The 20620-nt window shown below is 46.9% G+C and overlaps 2 protein-coding genes and 1 long non-coding RNA gene across 5 annotated transcripts in view; 1 reads left to right on the forward strand and 2 right to left on the reverse strand.

Annotated features, from left to right (window-relative positions):
- Positions 1 to 20620, forward strand: part of LOC149359119 (uncharacterized) — a 205042-nt gene that overhangs the window by 176203 nt on the left and 8219 nt on the right. For both annotated transcript variants that reach the window (XR_016288757.1, XR_016288756.1), the window contains 2 exons: positions 6231 to 6335; positions 6485 to 6566. This is a non-coding gene — a long non-coding RNA (uncharacterized LOC149359119). The remainder of the gene's footprint in view (positions 1 to 6230; positions 6336 to 6484; positions 6567 to 20620) is intronic.
- The window catches only part of LOC149359124 (cell adhesion molecule Dscam1-like), a 29016-nt gene continuing 9826 nt past the window's right edge, over positions 1431 to 20620 (reverse strand). For both annotated transcript variants that reach the window (XM_089571357.1, XM_089571358.1), the window contains exons 5-15: positions 12943 to 13090; positions 12739 to 12887; positions 12519 to 12650; positions 10230 to 10394; positions 9549 to 9619; positions 8937 to 9174; positions 8406 to 8504; positions 7623 to 7811; positions 6958 to 7098; positions 6045 to 6232; positions 1431 to 3796 (exon numbers count right to left, since the gene is read on the reverse strand). In XM_089571357.1, coding sequence (XP_089427483.1) covers positions 3725 to 3796; positions 6045 to 6232; positions 6958 to 7098; positions 7623 to 7811; positions 8406 to 8504; positions 8937 to 9174; positions 9549 to 9619; positions 10230 to 10394; positions 12519 to 12650; positions 12739 to 12887; positions 12943 to 13090 — 1592 coding nt within the window. In that variant the 3' untranslated portion in view covers positions 1431 to 3724. The remainder of the gene's footprint in view (positions 3797 to 6044; positions 6233 to 6957; positions 7099 to 7622; positions 7812 to 8405; positions 8505 to 8936; positions 9175 to 9548; positions 9620 to 10229; positions 10395 to 12518; positions 12651 to 12738; positions 12888 to 12942; positions 13091 to 20620) is intronic.
- On the reverse strand, positions 13366 to 19784 carry LOC149359125 (cell adhesion molecule DSCAM-like). Its single transcript, XM_089575281.1, has 6 exons — positions 19679 to 19784; positions 17956 to 18255; positions 16966 to 17085; positions 16743 to 16896; positions 14384 to 14452; positions 13366 to 13399 (listed from the first exon to the last, which is right to left on the reverse strand). Exons 1-6 carry the CDS (start codon positions 19782 to 19784, stop codon positions 13366 to 13368), a joined length of 783 nt encoding a protein of 260 aa, XP_089431407.1.

The raw sequence follows: 20620 nt of genomic DNA on the forward strand, positions 1-20620 counted from the left end.
AACAGAGGGCATTGCTGGGCAGCTGACATCTGTGGCCAGTGGCACCCTAATAATTTTTCTTCTGATGTCGTCCGGGTGATAGCCGGTGATGTTCTGTCTAACCTTGGTTTTAGGCTGCGGCCTTGAGGATCCTCTTCGACGATCTGCGTGGTTTGTGAGAAAAAAAAAGAAAGAAGTGCCAAAATAACCGCCGCTAAGCTCAAGTTCAATTGATTTTCTGCTAAATATAACAAACGACTATGTCATAAAATATTTTTGCTTTCAAAATGCTCTTCTCCTTTTCATAATGCGTGCACGAAAGGCCTTGTGCGGGGTGCTTGACGCAGTTAAATATCCGCCAGCTAATTAGTCGCACTTGAGCTGCGAATCACTCTAAGAGAGTATTTGCAGTGATTGCATGAGCAGATTCCAGTGTTCTATTTTCCCTCTCATAGCGTGGATTCCCAGCATGCTCTATTCTTTCAGAAAGTGCTCCGCTACATTGAATGTCAGGCTTTATAAGCGTACTATGCGGAAAGCCCGCTTCCGCAGTTTCTCGTAATGTTCGTCTACGTTGTCTTAGACAGTGTGCACAAAGCGAAGGTACGGAGAGGTGAGAGAAACAGGTGGCGCAGAGTTTAAAAGAGGCGGAGTTACCTCGAATTTTCACTCACTTAAGTGGCGTTGAAAAAGCGATGTGGAGGAAAGTTGCGCTTAGGTACGGCACCTGGTTGGCTTACTAATAATGACTTGAAAGTGGAGAGACTCTTCGTCATTGCACGCAGGTCAGCGTGTTATGTCCGATGGGATTGTCGATGAAATTTTCTATTGCTAAAGAAAAAATAAAGGCTGTAGGTTCTGTTTCATTGCTTGCAATGACCGTTGGCTTTCGTATACATGGCCTAACAAGTCCCTCACCTGGCCTGTTGAAGTTGTTTTACCCTTAGTTACATTGAAGGAAGTGTATAATCTGTAATTTTTCTCTGGTACGTGTTGAAAGGTCTCCTGTGGACAAATCCATGGTAGGTGCATGTGACCTGAGTTTTCCGGTATACAGTCGGTACACGTGGAGCTGTTCCTGACAGACAAGCCTCTGTTATGGTTTAGCCCGTTCCTAGTCCTCGTCCATTGGTTGTTTAAGTAACTGTGGGACTTGATAAATCTGAACCATCATTCTTAAGTAGCTGGCTCAGTTATTCGATCACAAAATGAACAAGGGAGGGGAAAACCTCAGGTTGCTTGAGCCAACGTTTCGACAATGGGACTTGTCTTCGTCCCCTTGCGGGGTGAAGACAAGTCCCCTTGTCGAAACGTTGGCTCAAGCAACCTGAGGTTTTCCCCTACCTTGTTCATTTTGTGATCGCCAAGGACCATCTACCACACCCTCTCTCTACCATGGCTCAGTTATTGTAAGAGCCAACTTTCCAGTGTGAGGACAAAGGCGCGACACGCTGAGGTGACGTCTCTTTATTACACATAACTGTACATACGTGGCCAGTGAACATCCTGTTTTATGTTTTTTCTTCACATAGTACACAAGAACTACCACGATTTAGTAAGATTTATTATAGTGCCTCTAACAAAAGCGCGTTGTTTATCGTCGTACAGACGCGACCATTCGGAACAGCCAGTCTCAATCACAAGTGAAACATACAGAACTCTTACTGTCATTTGCAAAAAATCGCTTTGATGTTTATTAGATGGCCTGTTCAACACATCAGCATTAGGCATATAACTCAGCGGAATAGGTAAAGAAAAGAGGTAAACGGTCAGCCTATTTGGCTGCTGCACAGCAAAAAACACGAAGGCTTTATTTAATGTACACTGTGCATTTATACCGGAATCGGCGTATGCAACTGCTTTTTATTTTTTCTAAAAAGTCGCCGAGGCTAAGTGCGGGCCCTAAAGTTATCGCTTCGCTAAGCAGCCACTGAACATGGCGTGCTCGACATGCGAGTGGCTTGAGTTCGGCATCGTTTAGTATATATGTATATAATCGTATACCAAACTCATAATACCGTATACGCCAGTAGAACCTTTCTATATAGCGGAAGCAGATCGCTAGATCGCCACCATCCTCCATTTGCGCGTGTGTTGGCACCGTTCTCTTTGGTGTCAGCAACATCAGGTGCGAGTGACGTTGTTTCTGACATTGGCAATTCTTTGATCTTGTTGCATTGCTCAGCTGAATAAACCTTTGTTTTTCGGTTGGCCATAGCAATCCGTTGCCTGTAGAGCAAGTTATTTGTGCCCCTTCATTTACCTAAACTTGTAGATGTAATTGGCACATAGAATACTCTGGAAATTTCAGTTTGAAAATATTGCGATACCCTGCGAATGCGCGTAATTTGGCATTTCTTGCTTCGGTCTATGTACTTACGTATGTATGGAGCCGCGAAGAACGTATATTCATTGTATATTTGAGCACTTCAATTTGTCTGGAGTTCAGGCTTTAATATAACTATAACTAAGGAGTTAGGAGTAATTTATTGTGGTATACATAGAGAAACATGCAGAATGAGCGTTGAGCAAGAAACATTGCAGTTAACGAGAAGACGGTACGCATGGAGGGTGGGGGAACGAAACACCTTGTGGTCGAGCACGATTACGAGGAAAGGCTTGCATTAAGATCTCCGAACCGTTTTCTGCCACTTTGCATGGGCGTTGGCTTTCGTGCTGCTGCTACCCTGATGATAGTATACAAACTTCCGTTTAGGGTGCCATATGCTCATGCTTTAAGTCGAAAACGCTGCAGCTAAAATTAATAGTTGACCTGAGGGCACATTCATTCACGTAGTCTTTCTATTTTCTTGCTTCTTTTTCGTCCGCCCTGTTTGAGTACTGTGACGTGCTGCCGGCGCGAGCTCTTGCATTCCAGAGTAACTAAACCAGCGCACGCAATCAGAGCGGAATATTCACTGGGAAGTTCTTAACAACGTGCTTCCTTGGTGTGGACAGTTTTCTCTCGTCGAGCAAAGCTGAAGTCGTAGAACATACACTGCCAAAGAACAGTGGAAAATCATTCCACACACAGTATACAGTATGTGTTAACAAGCACCGAAATCCACCACACGTTATCTGTCACAGGTATAACAAAGAACTGTGTTGAAATTGCGCAGAAAAAATTGATCGAGATAGGCTGTTAACGAGATATGGCAGGTAGCGCGAGACTCTGGGCACCGTTGGTTAGACCAGCGGTGTCCAGAGTCCTGTGTTTTCGGTCATATCTCGTTAACTAGGTTTTATAATAGCTTGTTGGTCTAAACAATGCTGTCCCAAAAAGCCATTAAGAAACCTAGTCAGGGTTGCATTTTACGATAACTCTTTTCTCGATTAAGTCTCTTAGCGCTCTACATTAGCTATGACAGGCTGTGATAGTAGCCAAAGAGCAGTATCGGTTAATGGCCTGGGTGCAAAGAATGATAACAAATACGGCCCCAAAGCGCCCACCACTGGCTGACTAGAAGGACTGCAGAGGCGATAACCGCTCTCGCTATTTATCGTTTGCCAAGAGCTAGCGTGGTGTCATGCGCGCAGCAACATTCTTCAGTGCGAATGTGCACCGGGCTTATTTTACGGAGAAATAAGTGAGGTTTAAAAATATTCAAGGGAGATCATGAAGGGCAGTGAGGGTGCGTACTGTAAGTACTGGGGAATGGGTATAACGTGCTTGTACGAGAGAGAGTATAACACAGCAAATTCAACGGTCTCGTAGATGTCAACAGCGTGGTTCGTGCGGGTGAAATCACGCCGCGCTGTCGTAGAGGTGGGAGGAAGCACTGCTTTTGCGAAGCGACGAACGCCGCCTGTCCTTGGCCTGCAAGAGAGGAGGAGAGAAGTAATGCAATGTTTTATATTGGTTTCTCATGTGGGCTGCAAGTCGTTAGTTTCGTAAAGCGTTGAAGCATTTATGCATGCTCGGGGCGACAGCCGGCAGAGAAGGGTAGATACAGTGTTCACTTAAAGGGAAACTGCATAAGTTTTAGAAATCAACGAGCTCAAGAGGGTCGAATGTGTGGAACCTGCAGGTAAAGCATGCGAAGTCTTTTTGAGCTAGCACTTAAAATAGTGAAGTAATCGCCGATCAAAATCCGGACGCCCTTCAAGCTTCTCTGCAGCGCACAACGCCAAGTGGGGGGGCGCATGATGACGTCATCGAAGGTATCGGTACATTTCCAACACACAAACGCCTGCTTTGAAGGAAAAAAACCAACGCCACAGAAGGCGAACCCTGCCGAGAGTTGTTTGGCAGCGTCTAACGAGTCAAAGCAGGGTGTGGCTGACGACAGCGGTAATTTGAAATCATACCTTCCGTGACGTCACGCTGAGTTTTTCTGCACTACTTTGGTGCACTGAGAAGAAGCGCAAAATTCAATCGTCGATTACGTCACTATTTTAAATGCTAGTGCGAAAACACTTGGCATGCTTTACCTACAACCTATATAGAATTGAATCCTTGAATATTGCGAAATTCTCAAAAAAGTGCTGCAGTTGCCCTTTAAAGGGCAACTGAAACGGTTTTAGAATTGAATAAGTTTAAAGTTGCCGAATATTGAAAATGTGCAGGTAAAGCCTGCGAAATCGTTTTGCTCTAGGATTTGAAATGGTGGCGTGATCGCCGAATAAAGGCGTCGTCGGCGTTCACCTTCTCTGAAGTGCACAGCGACGGGCAGAGGCCCCGATAATGACGTCACGTATGACGGCACTACGTTTCCAGCGAAGAAACGGTTATCCATGGAAGAAAACCGACGCCATCGAAGGGAAAGCTCACGATGCATTGTTTGGCGCCATCTGACGACGCACAGCAGCATGCAGGCGTAAGCAGCGCACATCTGAAATTTCGGCAACAATGACGTCACTGCCGAGTTTCCTCGCACTCCACCATCGTATTGAGGAGAAGCCTAAACATCGTCGCGGTTTTAATCGACGATTATGTCACCATTTTAAATGCTAGTGCAAAAACACTTTGCATGCTTTGCCTAGAAGCTTGATAGATTCTAGTTCTTGAATAACCTCGAATTCTCAAAAAACCGTTTCAGTTTCCCTTTAAGTCTGTGTGTTCGGTCAGTGCCTCAGGTTGACGGTTGGCGCTTCGTATCGAAATTGATTACAGAAACAATTACAGAGCGCAGTCCCGCTTTGTCTGACGAGGTAGTTAATCAATTGTCCGCCGAGGTAGTTCCACTGTTGATGCTGTTGGGCGCTGTATAGAGAAACTGAAATTTCGAAGCGAATTGTAAATTGTATTTGTTATCTAGTTTTGTTTTTAAATGGATTTGAGCGTGTACCGTTTTCTTTTTGTTCAATTTATGTATTTCCGCTTAGGTGGCAGTTCTGCTTCAAAAGTGCAGCTATAGGTCTTATGCTGCTCTTTAATGCGAAGTCATTATATGGCTCATCGGCAACGAAACCCGATGACGAGAAAAAGTGGCGTCCCAAAACCCGCGTGACCAGTCAGAGAAAAATGAATCATCTTCCGAAGGTGTTGGGAATTGAACCCAGGACTTTCACATTGGTAGGCCAGCACGCAACCCATAGGCCACAAAACCGCGCTCCTTCTTTGTGAACAAAGATGGACCTAGCGTACTCGCTGCCTTCGGACTGTATGCTAATGAGTTGGTGTGTCATTAGAAAGGAAGTGGAAAAAAGTAAACAAAAATGCGTTTGCATTAAAAGCACGTAACTAGGCTTAATTAAGTGCTCTCCTTAACTGTTTTCCCAAGTGGCCCTGCCGCCTGTGTTTTTTTATAGCAAGTCATTTACTCCTGCTTGGGTCGGAGAGGGCCCGCAGTTTGTGCAAATGATATAAATAAAGGCTTTTAAGGCCATCCTGCCAGGGATTACGTGCCATCTTTGATAACTTAAAGGTATTTCGGCACGTAGTTTAATTATCAGTGCCTCGACGTTCTTACTGCTCAGTACTCTATAAGTGCTGTCACGGTAGCCAAAAAGTGAACATTTTATGCTGTGTCTGCAGCGGAATGCCTTAGGACTAAGCCATGCCAGCGCATAGGCTGCGCGTATCTCAGGCGTTACACAGGCTGTTGATGAAGCATGAAACTCGCCTCCGTCGTGTTGTATCCCCTGGGTGGCACCGCCGAGCGTAGCTCCTCGATCTTGTAGCTGCCGGATAGGCTCCGTCGACTCTGGATGGTGGCGTAGTCGGAGCGCGTGCGCTTTTCAGTGACGTCGATGTAGCGCTGCTGCTGCTGCGCCGCCTCTCCGTAATTCTGTCTCTTCTCCGCTTCCAGGGCTGCGGGAGAACGCCAGAGGAGCGGCGATCAGGTGCGCTTCGGTTTCGGCCAGGTCACTCGTGAATACGTGGCATGCTCTAACTAGACTGGACGACTCATCCGGTAAGTAGCGAACGCAAAATATAGGTTTAGGAGCAAGTAAACAAACCTAAGCCTAAAGCTTGTTGACTATGCGCGCTTTCAGCTGGTCATGCTGTTAATGCGGTTACATGCACGCTATCTGACCTGCTTATCGTTATTTTCTTTCACAGGATTGACTTAGGAGGAAGCGATGACATCCAACGATGACTACTTACTTCCAGCTGGCAGGGATTGGTAGCGAAAGATCGTTGCGTATGCGCCCTTTATGCCTTTTTTTCCCGCTCTTATGCTCAGTTTGCTTATGGTTGTTGCTGCTGAACGTAGAAAAAAACACGCTGTGGACATGTCTCCCATGGTCCACTCGGTGCGACATCAATAAGCTGGTACCGCCCCGCACTCTTGTTCACGCCTACAGCCACAGTTCCTAGGCGGCTGCCTAGTGAAAGCAATTTTTACTGCTTTTTTAGAGACTGTCAGGAGACAGCCACCGATGCTCGCGTACAGATGATATTACGTACAGTTACGTTAGCAGCTTTAATTCCACTCCTTTGTTGTGACCCAGTTTCATTTGTTTAGTCGTTTAATTTATGCTGTCAGGGGCAGGTCTGTCTGATGTCCGGGGCAGTGCTTCCGAGCGCCTTACTTTTTTCGAGGTCCTTGTGCGCCTTGGTCTTTTTTATGCACACGCTGACTACCGTGATCACGACGAGAAAGGCGATGAAGAAGGACGCTGCTGGAACCAGCAGGGATGGGTCCTTGTAGAAGACCCAGTTCCGGTCCTGACCTGCGCCATGGCAACACATTTTATGAAAGATCGTCCGGTTCGGCTTTACGCAATGCGTATGACAGCTGCTATGTTTTGGCACTGATCAAAAACATCGATGGAAACACAGCTGTGATTGTTGTTTTGTTCTATATTGTAATTGCATATTATTACGCTCGTCCGCACATAGTTCTCTTCTTTTATCCAGAAATAGAGGTTGGGGGCGTGCGCAAACTGGGCATTTGTATCTGCATTAGGCGTGATATGGCGAACTTCCAGCGTTAAGAGAAAGGTGTATTGTTTACCCCATTTGGGTTGTTATTAGCAAAGCGTAGCACAAGTGTAGTTCTTGGTTCTAAAATACGTGCTGCGGCTTAAAGGATATCACGGCACGAAGTGCACGGTAAAATCCGAAATGACAACAGACCCAGGCAGGGACAGTAGATGCTCCGTCTATATCCGATGTCTCCTGCGTCCGTTTTTTGACGTTTTAGTTCTTGTGGTGCTGACAGGTTTTTGTCTCTGACAGGGATTTCTGGGCTCACCTTGGTTGGTAGTGTTTATGATGATGGCTTCGCTTCCACCCCCGCGTCCAAATTGATTGGAAGCGGTCAGGTACACCTTGTAGGTGGCGCCACCGTCAAGGTCGGTAAGCGTGTAGCTCGTGTCGTCCGATGCCACGACTGGGATATGGTGCCACGGTCCGGAGTTCTTCTTGTAGTGCAGTGTGTACCCTTGGGGAGAAATGAAGGACGCAGCACTGTTTAACTGATTACAAGTCGTGCTTTGTCACTGCGTGACGGTGAAGCCTGTGGCTTGACTGTCTTGCTTGTTTTCCTTTGTCATTAGGAATATCAATGCATTGGTCACCTTAGTGCCGGAGTTTTGCACTTTTACAACTCTCGTCAATTTGTGAAACCAAAAGATCAGTGGATGCTCAATAAAATGCCATAATCCGGTAACTACATACTGTGGAGCTGTAGATTTATGCTGGCTTTGCATAAAATATCACAGTACGGCAGATACAAAGCACCGTTTTGCGGTATCTGCCTATCACCAAAGAGCTTCCGAGAGTGTTGCTGGCGATTGCTGTTGGTACCAAATGTAACCTGAATACCATCGAAAGTCACAACGAAGGCAAGAGTTACTAGAACATAGCGATACAATGAAGGATATATACATTTTTAATAGTCCATGAGTTGGCTTGCTGCAATTTAAAAAGAATACGAGTGCACTACGTTATTGTCATCTCTGCCTGCCTCACTGTGATAATTATGATAAACATTTACGGATGCTGCTATTCTAGGTGCCTTCGTAGATCGCCGTACCTGTGACAGGAGCGGCGGTCGCCTTGGAGTGTGTCCACTTGACCTTGAAGGCGGAGTCCCTGCTTGAGATTAGAGTCAGAGCGGGTGGCAGGGGCACATCTGCGAGTAAAAGTAATTACCTTGTATTTAAGTTAGAAACAAAGGCACCCGCTTATTTTGCGGCTATACTTTCAAGCAACGTTCTTCGCGACCGGTAAAAAAAATGCATGAATGAAAACATGAATCACCGCACGGAACTATACTGCTGCGAAATATGCCTTCAGTATTTTATAATGGTAGTCGCTTGTTTAAGCAGCTTAAGTGGTGTTAAGTAAAAAAGTGAGCAGAAGAAGGGAGGGGGCCAAGTGATACGTCTGTTGGCGTCAAGGCTAGAAGGTGGTGTTTCAGGTACTTAGCGATGTAATTAATTGCAACCTTGTGCGGACAAGCGATGCGTTTGCAGTCAAAGAGCTCATGACGTTTGCATTGAACTCAAATGCCATAATGGAAATAGCGGCAGCGTGTCACAGACATGTTCCACTGTTGACCGACCTCCGTCCAGCGTGCGGACCAGCAGGGCCTCCGATGGCGGCCCGCTGCCGATGGCGTTGAAGGCCTTCACGATGACGCTGTACCGCGACGACTTGGTGAGGCCCACTAGCGTGACCTCCTGCGAGTTGTTGGCCACCGTCTCGACGGTCTTGAACGAGTACGGCTGGCTGGACTCGGCCGCCCGGTAGCCCACGTAGTAGCCCTTGAGCACGCCGTTCCACTGGTCTCTAGGCGGTGGCTGCGGATGCGGTGACGGAAGAGCGTTAGTTAATTTATTAAATGGATTTATTTAATCCGTTTCGCCGCGGATTTCTCATATATCTGACTATCTTTGGACGTTTCGCCTCCCAGAGTGACGCCAGGGTTGTGAGGGCACCATAGCACAAAGCTCTGTTTTTATTTTTTATACTTCGATTGGTTCTAGGGGCCGTTTGTTTCTATTAATTTCGCTTCCACTGAATAGCGTGGCCCAGAGAAAAAAAAAAGTTTTGATTTGATAGTCGTGAGTTGTACGCTTTTGCAGTTTACACTGCTGGGTCATTCAGGTGAACAGCACCTGAACCTTTCTCAATGAGGGTGAAATCGGCGGACCACCGTATCTGATAACAGTACCTTCCACGAAACGGCGATGGATGTAGGTCCTTTTGCGGCTGCCCAGACATCGGTCGGGGATCCTCCGGGCTCTGGACGTTAACAAAGAAACAGCTTTTTAGGAACTCAAAGTTTAGCCTTCATAAAAAAAAAAAAACAGACGGCAATGCAACAAGACAAGTACTTCACAGCGCATCATCGCGTACCCGTTCTTCCTGTTTGAATAGGACAAGCTGTCGGGCTAGTTGGTGTTGCATCGTTTGATTGTTTGGCTTTGTTTATCGCTATATGCTCAGATTCCAAGGTCTTCGTTTGTGAGGGAGCTAGCTAGCCGCAACGGATGACTTGGCGCAAGCCAGCTCAGCATTACATGAGCTTCGGGTGCGATACTCATTCAGTCGCGTAACCTCCCTCGACGCTCGTCCGCCTACGCTGCGCACAGCTTCGGTTCTGACCTGAAGGAAGCGCTCAGTTCGCCTAAGCAGCCTTCGAGACTCTGCCAGTTCTCGTACGCAACGATCCTGGAAGCCTTCGGAGAGGCAAGGCCGTGACCATCGTGTGACCAGGTGCAAGCTCGTCCGCAGCATCCCTGCGTATTCGGTCGTGCGGGCTCCGTAACGCCTCGCACGTAACGATGTTCGCTTTTGTGCGGGGGCTTTACGCGATGCATATTGCATGCGCGGCCCGCTGCTGCTGACTCACCTTCCTCGGCGGTCAGGAAGCGGACCGGGTCCGAAGGGGGACCCTGACCCACTTCGTTCTGGGCGGTCACGGTGAGCGAATAGGAGGCGCCCGGGTGCAGCTCGCTGATCGTGGCCGACGTCTGCGAGCTCGGCACGGCCTGCTCCATGAGGCGGTGCGCCCCGTCTGCCGAGGGAAGCGGAAGCCACGCACGCCTCTTTATGTGCATTAGAATAACGGCGACCAACAACACTCTTAAGAGACGTCCTTTTCGGAGAGCTCGAATTTGCATACAATGAATCTGTGAGCACGGACATATATCATTGAAGCATTGGGACCAGAGACACCGATGGGTGCGGCAGTTTGGTGGTAATGTGTCCTGGTCAATTAAACTGGGTGTGAGAACAACGAATGGTAATTCAACGTGTAAGTTCGCCGGTGTGATGCAACTCAGTCCTTGAGGGAGCCAAGGGAGACATGCTGTCTGCAATGCTGTCCTAGATTACGTGTCGTTTGCTTATCTTTCAAGGGTTGTGGAAGGAAGCAGGGGAGCAGTATGTCGCGTTACGGGCGTTCGCTACTGGCTTCCTTTGCGCGATATTTGGGAATAGCGTTTGCTCGTGCTTGATTGGGGTAGCTGTCCTTGTACACCACCTGGTTTTGGTCTTATGGCGCGCACTATGTCTAGAACTTTTCACACGAAATGATCATGGTTTCTCAGGTGCTTATGGCCGCAGCAGAGCTTCACGCGCGCAGGGGAGACTGGAACCTGTCTGTAGTAAAGCAGACGTTTGGGAAAGTTGGTGTTGATTCACAATGACGAAAATAGCGGACACTTTGACATAACACCAAGAACAAGAAGTATGCACCACCTTCTTGTTCTTTGTGTTATGTCAAAGTGTGCGCTATTTTTGTCATTATGGAGCCTATTCAGCCGTGCGCACGCGTGGAGGTAGATTTTAGATGTAATTAGCCAAAATGACTGCTTCTTCTCAATTCTTTACTTCACGGATAGTGCCCCTCTTTTGGCGCAGCCGGCTGATCGAGCTATTCGGTGGCTGTGTCAGTCATTGCCTGTTGTCAGTATTCTGTGCGGCAGTCGGTGTCAGTGTGGATGCTGGAGGAGAGCAAGTCTTATTTCATGCAACCACTGAATGTGCACAATGATCTGGTTGTTTCCGTAGCAGTATAAGCGGCGTAAGCTTATTTTTAAAGGGACACTGAGGAGAAATTGAAGTTGGCTTGTATCGACAGAATACCAGCTCCTGATTACAAAAACGCCACTCATACTGACAACAAAGCTCTTGTAACGTAGAAAAGAGCAAGAACCAAAATACAGGTATCGCCGCCACAGGCCAAACTCGCAAGTACAAGCGTCATGACGTCATATAACAAAACAGTGTTGCTGGAACCAATGGTTCTAGCAACGCTAGGACACGAGAAGCACAAATCACTGAGGCGCAGCCAATGCATGCGCAAATCTCCTTGACGTCGCCAGATGGCGCCACGTGCCGGGCAGCTACGCGCTCGCCTGAAGCATCGGGACCAATCAGCGCCTGCTCGCCGGCGTTAGGCGGGCTCCCGGTATTCCGCTAGCGGTATCAAGGTACACGGTATGCTAAAGGTGTCTATTTGCGAGAACTTCGTTGACGACTTCGAGAACGAGATCCATCGTAACGCTCGCAAAACGCCGGTGCAAACGTAAGCGAAGCGACTGTAGCGACGGCCGCAATAGCCGATAGATGCCTTCAACGTGCGGCCGGCGGTAGCTTTCTTTTCGGCTGCTGCTAGGCCGCACTGCTGGCAGCCAGAAATCACGGAGTCTGCATCACGTCATGTTTCACGTCACTTAGTCCTCTGTCGTCATAGCCGAATCCCAAGTTTGAATCACAGCGGCGGGAAAAACCTTTTCAACTTCGAATCCAAATTTCTTAGAAATAAATGCATTTTTCGCTGCCGGCCAAGTGGCAACAAAGCCATGACATGCCGAACTATCGGATTTTGCTATAAAAATATATTAATAGTGCTCTCCTCAGTGTCCCTTTAAGTTGTCTCCTGTGTGTTCTTGACTAACGCATGTAAATGTGTGTTTTATCCGTACTGTTTCGCCTGTAAGTTCGCTGTAAATTTGTACTGCTGTGCGTATTTAAGCTCAGCTCAGGCAGGAACACATCTAAAACGAGCGATTCACACACTTGTACCTTCCGCTACCTGCCTATTGGTAGTTTCATCCCAGAGCTGTTTGCAACAACGCCGAACGTTCATGCAAAGCACTGCACCTTTTGTAATACAAAAAGAAGCGGGACATGCCTCTGTCCCTCCAGTAGTGGACGATGTAGTTGCTGATGGGGCTGTTTCCGCTGTACGGCTCCGACCATATGACGTTCACCTTGCGGCTCCAGACTTCCAGGATACGAAGGTCCAGCGGTTGAGCCGGTACTTCTGTAATGGGCGCGGTGAAATTGAAGACAGAAGACGATCGTTAGCCCGCGCTGCGTAGTTCACGCGGGCGAGCAGGAAAGCGGCTCACCGACGACGAGAAGCTTGATGTTCCTCTCGTCGCTACCGTACTCGTTCTTGGCGACGCAGGTGTAGAGTGCCGCGTCGCTCCTGTCTGTCGTCGGAATCACCAGCTCTGAGGTCACGCCGTTCTCCGTGTTCGACTCGAACTTTTCGTACCTGCACACGGTTCATGTTTTGGCATTCGCGAGAGAACGTCAGAAACAGGCTTAACCTTGTCACTGGAGCGAATATGAGCCGCTTCTTGTCCTGCGACCAGGTCACCTCCAGCGGGGAATCCCCGATGGCCTGGCACTGCAGGGTGGCCCCCTCTCCGCGGCGAACCGTCTGCACCGTGAACTTCTCCTCGAACCGGGCCGGCACTTCATGAAAGAAAACATGCTCATAGTTACAATGTACCAGAGTATGTTTGTTTCATTTTGAAAAATTTATTCCCGCTCTATTTGGGAAAACCAGTGCCAACAAATGGGCGGTAAGCAACGGTCAATCAAATGATTATTTCAGTCAATGCATCCTCGCCGTTATACTGCTAAACTTAACTTTGAAGAGGCTTTTTCTATGGCAAAGTGGCTGGCAGTATTTATGGCTGAGTATTTGTTTTCTTTTCAAACAGGGAGCGTAGCCTTCTATCAAACCATTACTCCGGGTTTACGTCAGTGGCCACATTGAATCTGAAAACAAAAAGGCGAATCAAAATAAAAGCGTCTTGACGGTTAAATAGCGAATGGCACCAGGGTCGGAATACGAAAGCCACGGAGACACGGTTTACCGTTTTTCATTTTATTACCAATCACTCTGACTGTGACCTCCTTCTCGAGACGCTCCCCGTGGCTGTTTGACGCAATGCACACGTATCTCCCGCCGTCAGCCTTTGTGGCGTTCTGAATACGTAGCGTTCCATTCGTGGTACCAGAGACGACGACTGTACGGCCTGAGAGAGCACCTGGAAATTAGCATTCGTCATTTAGTCGTGTCTATGGTTGTGTACTCACCAGTAGTTACCGCGCTTACGTTTTTCCCACGACACTGTGGGCTCGGGATAGCCGTGGCTCTGGCATCCAATTTCGAGTTTGTCACCCAGCAGCACGACGCCACTGCTGGGCTCGATAGTCCATGCCGGCGGTGCTTGACACATGTGAGAACAATAAGAAAGGTGTATATTCAGCTGCGAACGTTCACATAATTACACAGCGCCTGTTTAGAATGCAGCTTGTAACCCTTTGCTATTTGGCAGTTCAGGAACCTGAATAGTACCGCTTGGAAAATTCTTCGTTTATTCTATGGCGAATGTACAAGATTAGATATTTTTTGACTGACTTTGGCAAACATGCGTCGAAGTTGTGTTGTAGTTGTTAACATTTAGCGCTCATCCGTGTGTGTGTCATCCTTTTGTAACTGTCTCATTTCGCCCTGTTCATCTGAGTGTCATAGAAACACGCCCAAGTTTCTGTACTAGCGATTTGTTTTGTCTTACCAACGTTTCTGTAGGCGTGTAAATGCTGTTTTCATTGTCTTTCTTCCCAGTGGTACAAGGGGAAGTTGTAGTTTCTCTTTAAAGAAGTATTTTGCTTGAAAGTTACGTTACACTAATTAATTCTGTCCTGTTTCTGTGTGCCTGTAGGTTGTTTTCTCAGCTGCTGTTTTTTTTTTCTTACATCGCTGAATCGGAAGTAAGCAAAAGACGAACTTTTCTTAAGAAGCCACTCTTTGGTACTCTGTGGTTTCTTTACAAGAAGCTAAGTACATAACATTCGTAATGTATACGCTAAATGTCCCGCATGACCCATAATAATGAGCACTGGTTACAACAAACCAACATAGGGTTTTTTAGTGCATAGTATGTTTGGTCACATAGTGATGCCCACGTTTCAGCATTCATCTCAACGCGCAAGCTAACTCCGCCCTGGTTACTTTTGTGGCTCATGTGCCTTTATTGCAAGCTTATCTTGTTGTTTTGAAACCAAAGAGAGATTTAATCTGAAAAAAAAAAAAAAAAGTGCCTGTTATAGCTACCAGTCTGGTCCTCAATGCGCGCAAATTGCAAGCTGCTAGCGGCGACTTGATAATGGGCCTATCTAATATAAGATGTATTTTTAATTATTGGATAAGCAAAACTTTAAAATAATCTTATCTTTACTCGTTCCTTAATGTCTGGCGAAAAGCGGCCATTCAAGGGTTTGCTATTATATTTATTCTTGTGCAAGTTTTCCGGCATAAATTCTCCAGAATTTTCGCATGTTAATGCTAGTGATAAAACATAAAAGTTACCACAACAGTAGTATCCCATGTACGGTCCCTATGTACGCTGTATTTCAAACTCGTTAAATATTTAGCGCTTTTTGTCGTTTACTTCATCGGGGGCTCAGAAATAAAACAACGCATTAGGCAAATTAGACTCGAATCGCGCCCATAAGGCTGTACACTTTATCATAGTTAGGCATGTCTACCGTGGGATTCTTTTTATTTCACCCGTTATTGCTGCCGACACTTGATTAGCGTTGATGAGTGCATCGTCTGACACAAAGCAAATATCGTGAGAAGGTAACTATAATATTTACCGTTTACTATAAGTTCTGAAGTGTGCTTTGTAGCTCCGCCTCTGTTCATGGCGATGCATGTGTAGTTGCCAGTGTGACTTTTGCGTAGCTTCTCGATCACAAGGATGCTGTAATCCTGCGCATTTTCTGTCGACACTGTGCCGTCTTCGGGCAGCTTGTGATTGTTCTTCATCCATTTGAATGTAAAAGGAGGGCTTCCAGTCACAGAGCAAAAAGCACGGAATTTGGCTCCTTCTTTAAGGTTCTTGGGAAATACCATGGGCTGAATTTCTGGTGGTCCTGCAATAACGAAAAAGTAGCAGTGTTACTGAGCTGCCGACTCTTCTTGTATAGCAGTTTGAGTTGTTCATCATGAAGCTTACCTGCTGCAAGGACGCCTTGAAAATATCGGTGTAAGAATAATAATAGAAACGCTTCAGGATGCACGGCCACCATGCTGAACGCCTGGCGAAAAATAATGCGATCTGAGCTTTTAGTTGCTTGCTGACGCCGTAGTGCGCGCTACGAACTTGCTGCCATCTGTTGGCTGATACCTGAAGCGATGGGGGCTTGCAGAACTGACATGCCGCGCTAATTTTCCGGCATTTCTCGTAGACAACGGCGCTGCAGGACATCAGGCAGACTGAACGTTGTAGGCAACTGTTTCTCGATGTTGATAGAAAACGACTGTCTTCATTTAACCGCTGCGAATTTCCACGAAAAAGACACGGCGTTACAGGCATAAAACCGTTTTAAGCGCGCGCAGTGAGGGTCTAAAAAACTGTACCGGGAAATTGGGGCACTTTTAAACTACAGTGCATCCTCGAGCTGAAGGTAGTTTCGTAAACCGTTTGTGCAGTGGAAGTGAGCGCTCAGCGATTAACTTGAGGAAAAGAAATGTGGTCGTGCATTTGCGTGGACGGAACGGCGTCGCGATGGAAGGTAAAATACTGCGTTTGTTCTTCCAAACAACTCGTTAAGTTTCGCCGATTTTGAAGAGCCAGGAAAAAGATTGACTCTGCGCGGGAACCAGCTCGAACGTCGTTGCGGGGCTAGGCTTTACCCTCACTATCGTGGCGCGAAACACGAGCCTAACACACGTCTGAGTCGACGGCATATCTTTCGACAAGTCCAAAACGTGAAAAGGGCGTTTGTTTGGAGACACTTGACGTTGTGGTGTTGGTATTTATGGACTGGGCTTCGCGTAATTCATGTAGGGGCATTTTTCAGTGCTGCTTGTCTTAAGTGGCAAAAACTGCGCCACTTTTGTTCTTTTTTGTGTATCCCGTCTTGCAGTCTACTTTCTATGTATGCGGTTTGTTTTGACTGCAAGATTTCGGGGCCCTGTTTCTTTTTTTTTTCATTCTTCTAGTACTCTCCGTGCTTTACATCAGGCACTGCTGTTAGTATGATTTGTTGGTAGTCCAGTTTGCCTGTGGTGAAGATTGATCCGGCCGCAGATGCATTCTATGCAGGCGTGTTACCAGTAACAGATATGGTTATGGTCTTCTCCAGTGAACTCCCGACGTCATTGCTGGCGCTACAGGAGTAGCTTCCCTGGTCTCCTTTTTGGATGTTCCTGAGCTGAAGGCTACCGTGGGGTGTCACGTTGAGCGTCTTTGTTTTTTGCCCTGCCGTAAGAAAATGATTCGGCGTTAGCATGTCTCGAACGTATATAAACCGGCTGCATAGACGCTTACCGCTCGACTGCCTCCAGGTAGTTCGTGGGGCTGGCTGCCCGGAAGCCTTGCAAGGTATTGTCAGATTGGAGCCTTTGGCAACGCGTTGATCTCTGGGCTCCGTTGTCCAACTAGGTGGAACTGCGAGAGGAAAATTGTTTTTTTTTTCTTTTTTGTAAGGGGAACAGTGCTCCACACTTATTTTCAACTAGTGTTGCCCTAAGCCCGCGTTCGCACGCTCATTTGAAACCAGCAAAATTCAAACAAAAATATTATTGCGGGTATCACCGCGTGATGAACCCCTCTCACATTACAACAGAGTAGGCGGCGATTGCTTTCTTTTACGTTTTGAGCCATCCTTCATCCAAGCATTACTATACATTTAGATATCCCGCAAAGATACGGCTAACAGCCGCGGTGCTGCCATTGAGCGCGTCAGTGAGAGCCGCACACAGTTATTGGCCGTAACGACATCGCAACAATGCATCAATGCGTCAACTAATGCAGAATTCGGGAAGAACGTTGAAGAGCCATGAAAAATGTCTTAACATGCTAGCCATGAAGTTTAATCGTCTGCGGGTCGTTCGTGCGAAAGTAACATTACATGCCGCGAAGGTGAGCTACAGAAATATAAGAAATATTGCATTACAAATCGGAGCTGTAAACAGTGTCATGGATTCTATTTGTAGTGCATTTTTTTTGTGTCGTTTGCTTATTCCAACGGCGGGTGAACTCTAAACCGACCCTGAACAAATTCCTTTGAGCTGTTGGTCAGAACAAATGTCAAACTAATTTTTTTCTTCTGATTTCTTATCGCTGCAGTTTTCTGTTTTTAATCTTAAGTTCTTAATCTTGCATCAGCCCTACCGAAGTACGTTAACTTGTTCATATCAGTGGCTCACGGTCAGTAGTTACCAAGAAATCGATAAAAGTGTACACCGCCGACAGTGAAACTTCCCAACCTGTTTAACTGCTCTGTAAACAAGAGATTTAGTAGAGTAACTACCTTACCGTATATTATTAGAGGAGCAGTGTACGATCCACTAGACGTCGGTGAGAGGACATGACAGGTGTAGTTTCCTGTGTGCGAAGGCTTCGCAGGGCCAAGGATTATCGTTGACAGGTCAGCTTGTGTCTTGATCTGGATGTTCTCATCGGCGGGCAGTAACTTGTCGTCTTTCATCCACTTGAATGACAGGGGAGTTTGCACGGTGCTTGTGTAGCACACGATTTTCACGGTGTCTCCGAGCATCACTTTGTCCGGTATGTAAAACGGCACCACCTTGATCTTTTCTGCAGGTAGTGTTGTAACTGCTTAGTAAAAGTTCGGGATTGGTGAACGTGCATTGAAACGATGTCAGCAACTTACCAGTAAGTATTGAACTAAGCATGGTAGAGATGATTATCAGCGTTGGTACAAGCTTCATCTTCAAGGCTTGTGTGGTGTGTGTGCCGGAATATGTCTCGGATCAGGATACAGCGATAGGTCCCTAACGCCCTCTGTCTCGCGGTGAAGGAAATGCGGCTCTGCGCTACAGACTACCATGGTTGCAGACAGACAAAATTAACTGTAAACGCAAATTACAGCGTTCTGTGCCCCCTGTACCTAGGCCATAGCCCGAAACTCTCAATGTTTTCGTCTCTCTTTTTTTGCAATTGCCTTTTTTTCTTACCGTATACTCTAAGGAAAAAGCTTTCATGTATGTCGGCACCAAAACGATTTGAAGCGGTGCAGGAGTACGTTCCAGCGTCCATTTTGGTAGACCGCGTGATTTGTAGCGTCGCTTTTCCTTGTCCCTGCTTTTTCGCCGGTGAGTTTCCTGCACAAGAGATAGAAGCGGGACGAGTTATTGTTATCTTGTAGTGCTGATATTAGTTTTCTTGTGGTGGCGAGCAGAACATATGATATTTAATCTGATACAGTGATCGTATTCATCTTCTTAGAAAACAGCGCAGAAAGGACAGGTACGACACAAAATTGGACGGGACGAAGCAAAACTGGATGGTACAGGCGCTAACTTGCAACTTTATTTTAGAAAAGCCACCTCGTCAAATGGTACCCATTATAAGTAGAAGTGTTTCCTTCGTGTTTAATTCTACTTGTGACGTTAGAAGCGAGATGTTAAACAAAACTGTTACCATGACCTCTCACAGTTTCATACGTAAACTCGCTTGCGACGAAAAAATGGAAAAGCTTATGTTGTCGTTGTTTTGCCTCTTACCGCCATCTTTTTGCAGTGTCACTTCAGGCACAGGGTTTCCTGATGCGGCACAGCTCACAGACACGTTATTTCCTTCCGTGATCAGTACATCCTTTGGTCGCTGCGTCCATCTGGGGACCGCTGAAGACGAAAGAACGCAAATGTATTATCGTCTTTCATTATGACAGTACTCTTCAACAACAACAACAACAAAAGGTGGTTAATGCGGGAACAGACAGCGGTATTCAGCTACAGGTTAGTGTGGTGTCTTTATTGCACGTCAGCACTATGTGAGGTTTGTTCCTTTTTTGACTAATCGGAGTTCTTTAGGTACTGTTTTCCACTTTAATGCAAATGTTGGCATAATAAATGAGGTTCTCGCTGGCGTTCTCTGACGTGTGTCGTGATATTATTCAAACGGTTAGCTCTACCTCGGCAGTGTAGAATGCTTTCTTTGGCGAAGTTTATTTTCATCAGAAAAGTTAAAAAATGACTTTCGGAGTGCGAATGATAGGAGCCACGGTTGTTCTTACCGTAAACTGCAAGGGAAGCAGTGAACGTGTCAGACTTGCCCTTCGACGTCGCGGTGCAGCTGTAGTTGCCACTATCCTCTTGGCGGGACGGGTCAATGGTGATCATGGAGAAGTCGGTGTCAGTTCTCGTCTTGATTCTGCCTTGTGGGTCGTCGCCGAGAGTCTTCCCATCCTTCGCCCACCGGAAGCGCGTTGCTTCGGAAACCTTCAGGAGGGAACACGCTGCACTAACCCTCGACCCTTCGACGATGTTGGGCGGAAAGGAGAACGGTTGCACTTCCACAGCCGTCCCGGGTCCTGATAACGTAGTAAAGCGAAGACATTACGTCGAGCTCAAGACAGATCAACTACATGGGCAAGCATTCTTTCAAACTTGTGTTCTGGGGCGATAGGTATGCTGTGCGACACTTACCAAAACTTAGGAGGAGCAGTACGAAAAACGATAGTCCCACTGCCGTGGAAGATTGTGCTTGGCTGCTGGTGGCACTGTTGTTCGGCGGATCCATCTTGGTCGAACGAGCTGGCCAGCTTTCAACTACCACGCTCTCGGCAGCCTCACTTAGTCTCTTCTGAAGCTTACCACTCACCAGTGTAAACAGCCCCGATGATGTGTTGAAAAGGCTGCGGCTTGTCGTCGCTTCTGTCGGTCGTACGGTCCCGTGGCGCCCTCGATGATCGTTTTGGCCAAGTAGCTGTGCTTGTCGCTCCTAAGGCTCGAAATACGTACGCATATTTCGGCAAGATAATATACGTTGGCAGCATTTGTTCTATTATGTGTAAAAACTGTATTTTTCCATTTTAGAAACAGCTCGATTCCTTGTTTCTTGCCTGATATGCTGGGTGTACCACATAACGCGGATTGCTGGGTGAACAAAGAGCTACAAGTTGTACGCGGACAAAAACGGCGTACAGGTAACGAACGTGGAATTTCTTTCGCTGTTC

This window comes from Amblyomma mixtum, chromosome 2 (genome assembly GCF_055824585.1).
Source record: "Amblyomma mixtum isolate Tamu chromosome 2, ASM5582458v1, whole genome shotgun sequence".
NCBI classification, from domain to species: Eukaryota; Metazoa; Arthropoda; class Arachnida; order Ixodida; family Ixodidae; genus Amblyomma; species Amblyomma mixtum.

Coding starts and splice junctions, on each gene's coding strand:
- LOC149359125 (XM_089575281.1), bottom strand. CDS start 19,784: ATGATCACCATTGACCCGTCCCGCCAAGAGGATAGTGGCAACTACAGC. Junction 18,256..19,678: donor TGCTTCCCTTGCAGTTTACG/GTAAGAACAACC, acceptor TTTACTAAGCAG/TTACAACACTACCTGCAGAA. Junction 16,897..16,965: donor TACCTGGAGGCAGTCGAGCG/GTAAGCGTCTAT, acceptor TTCTTACGGCAG/GGCAAAAAACAAAGACGCTC.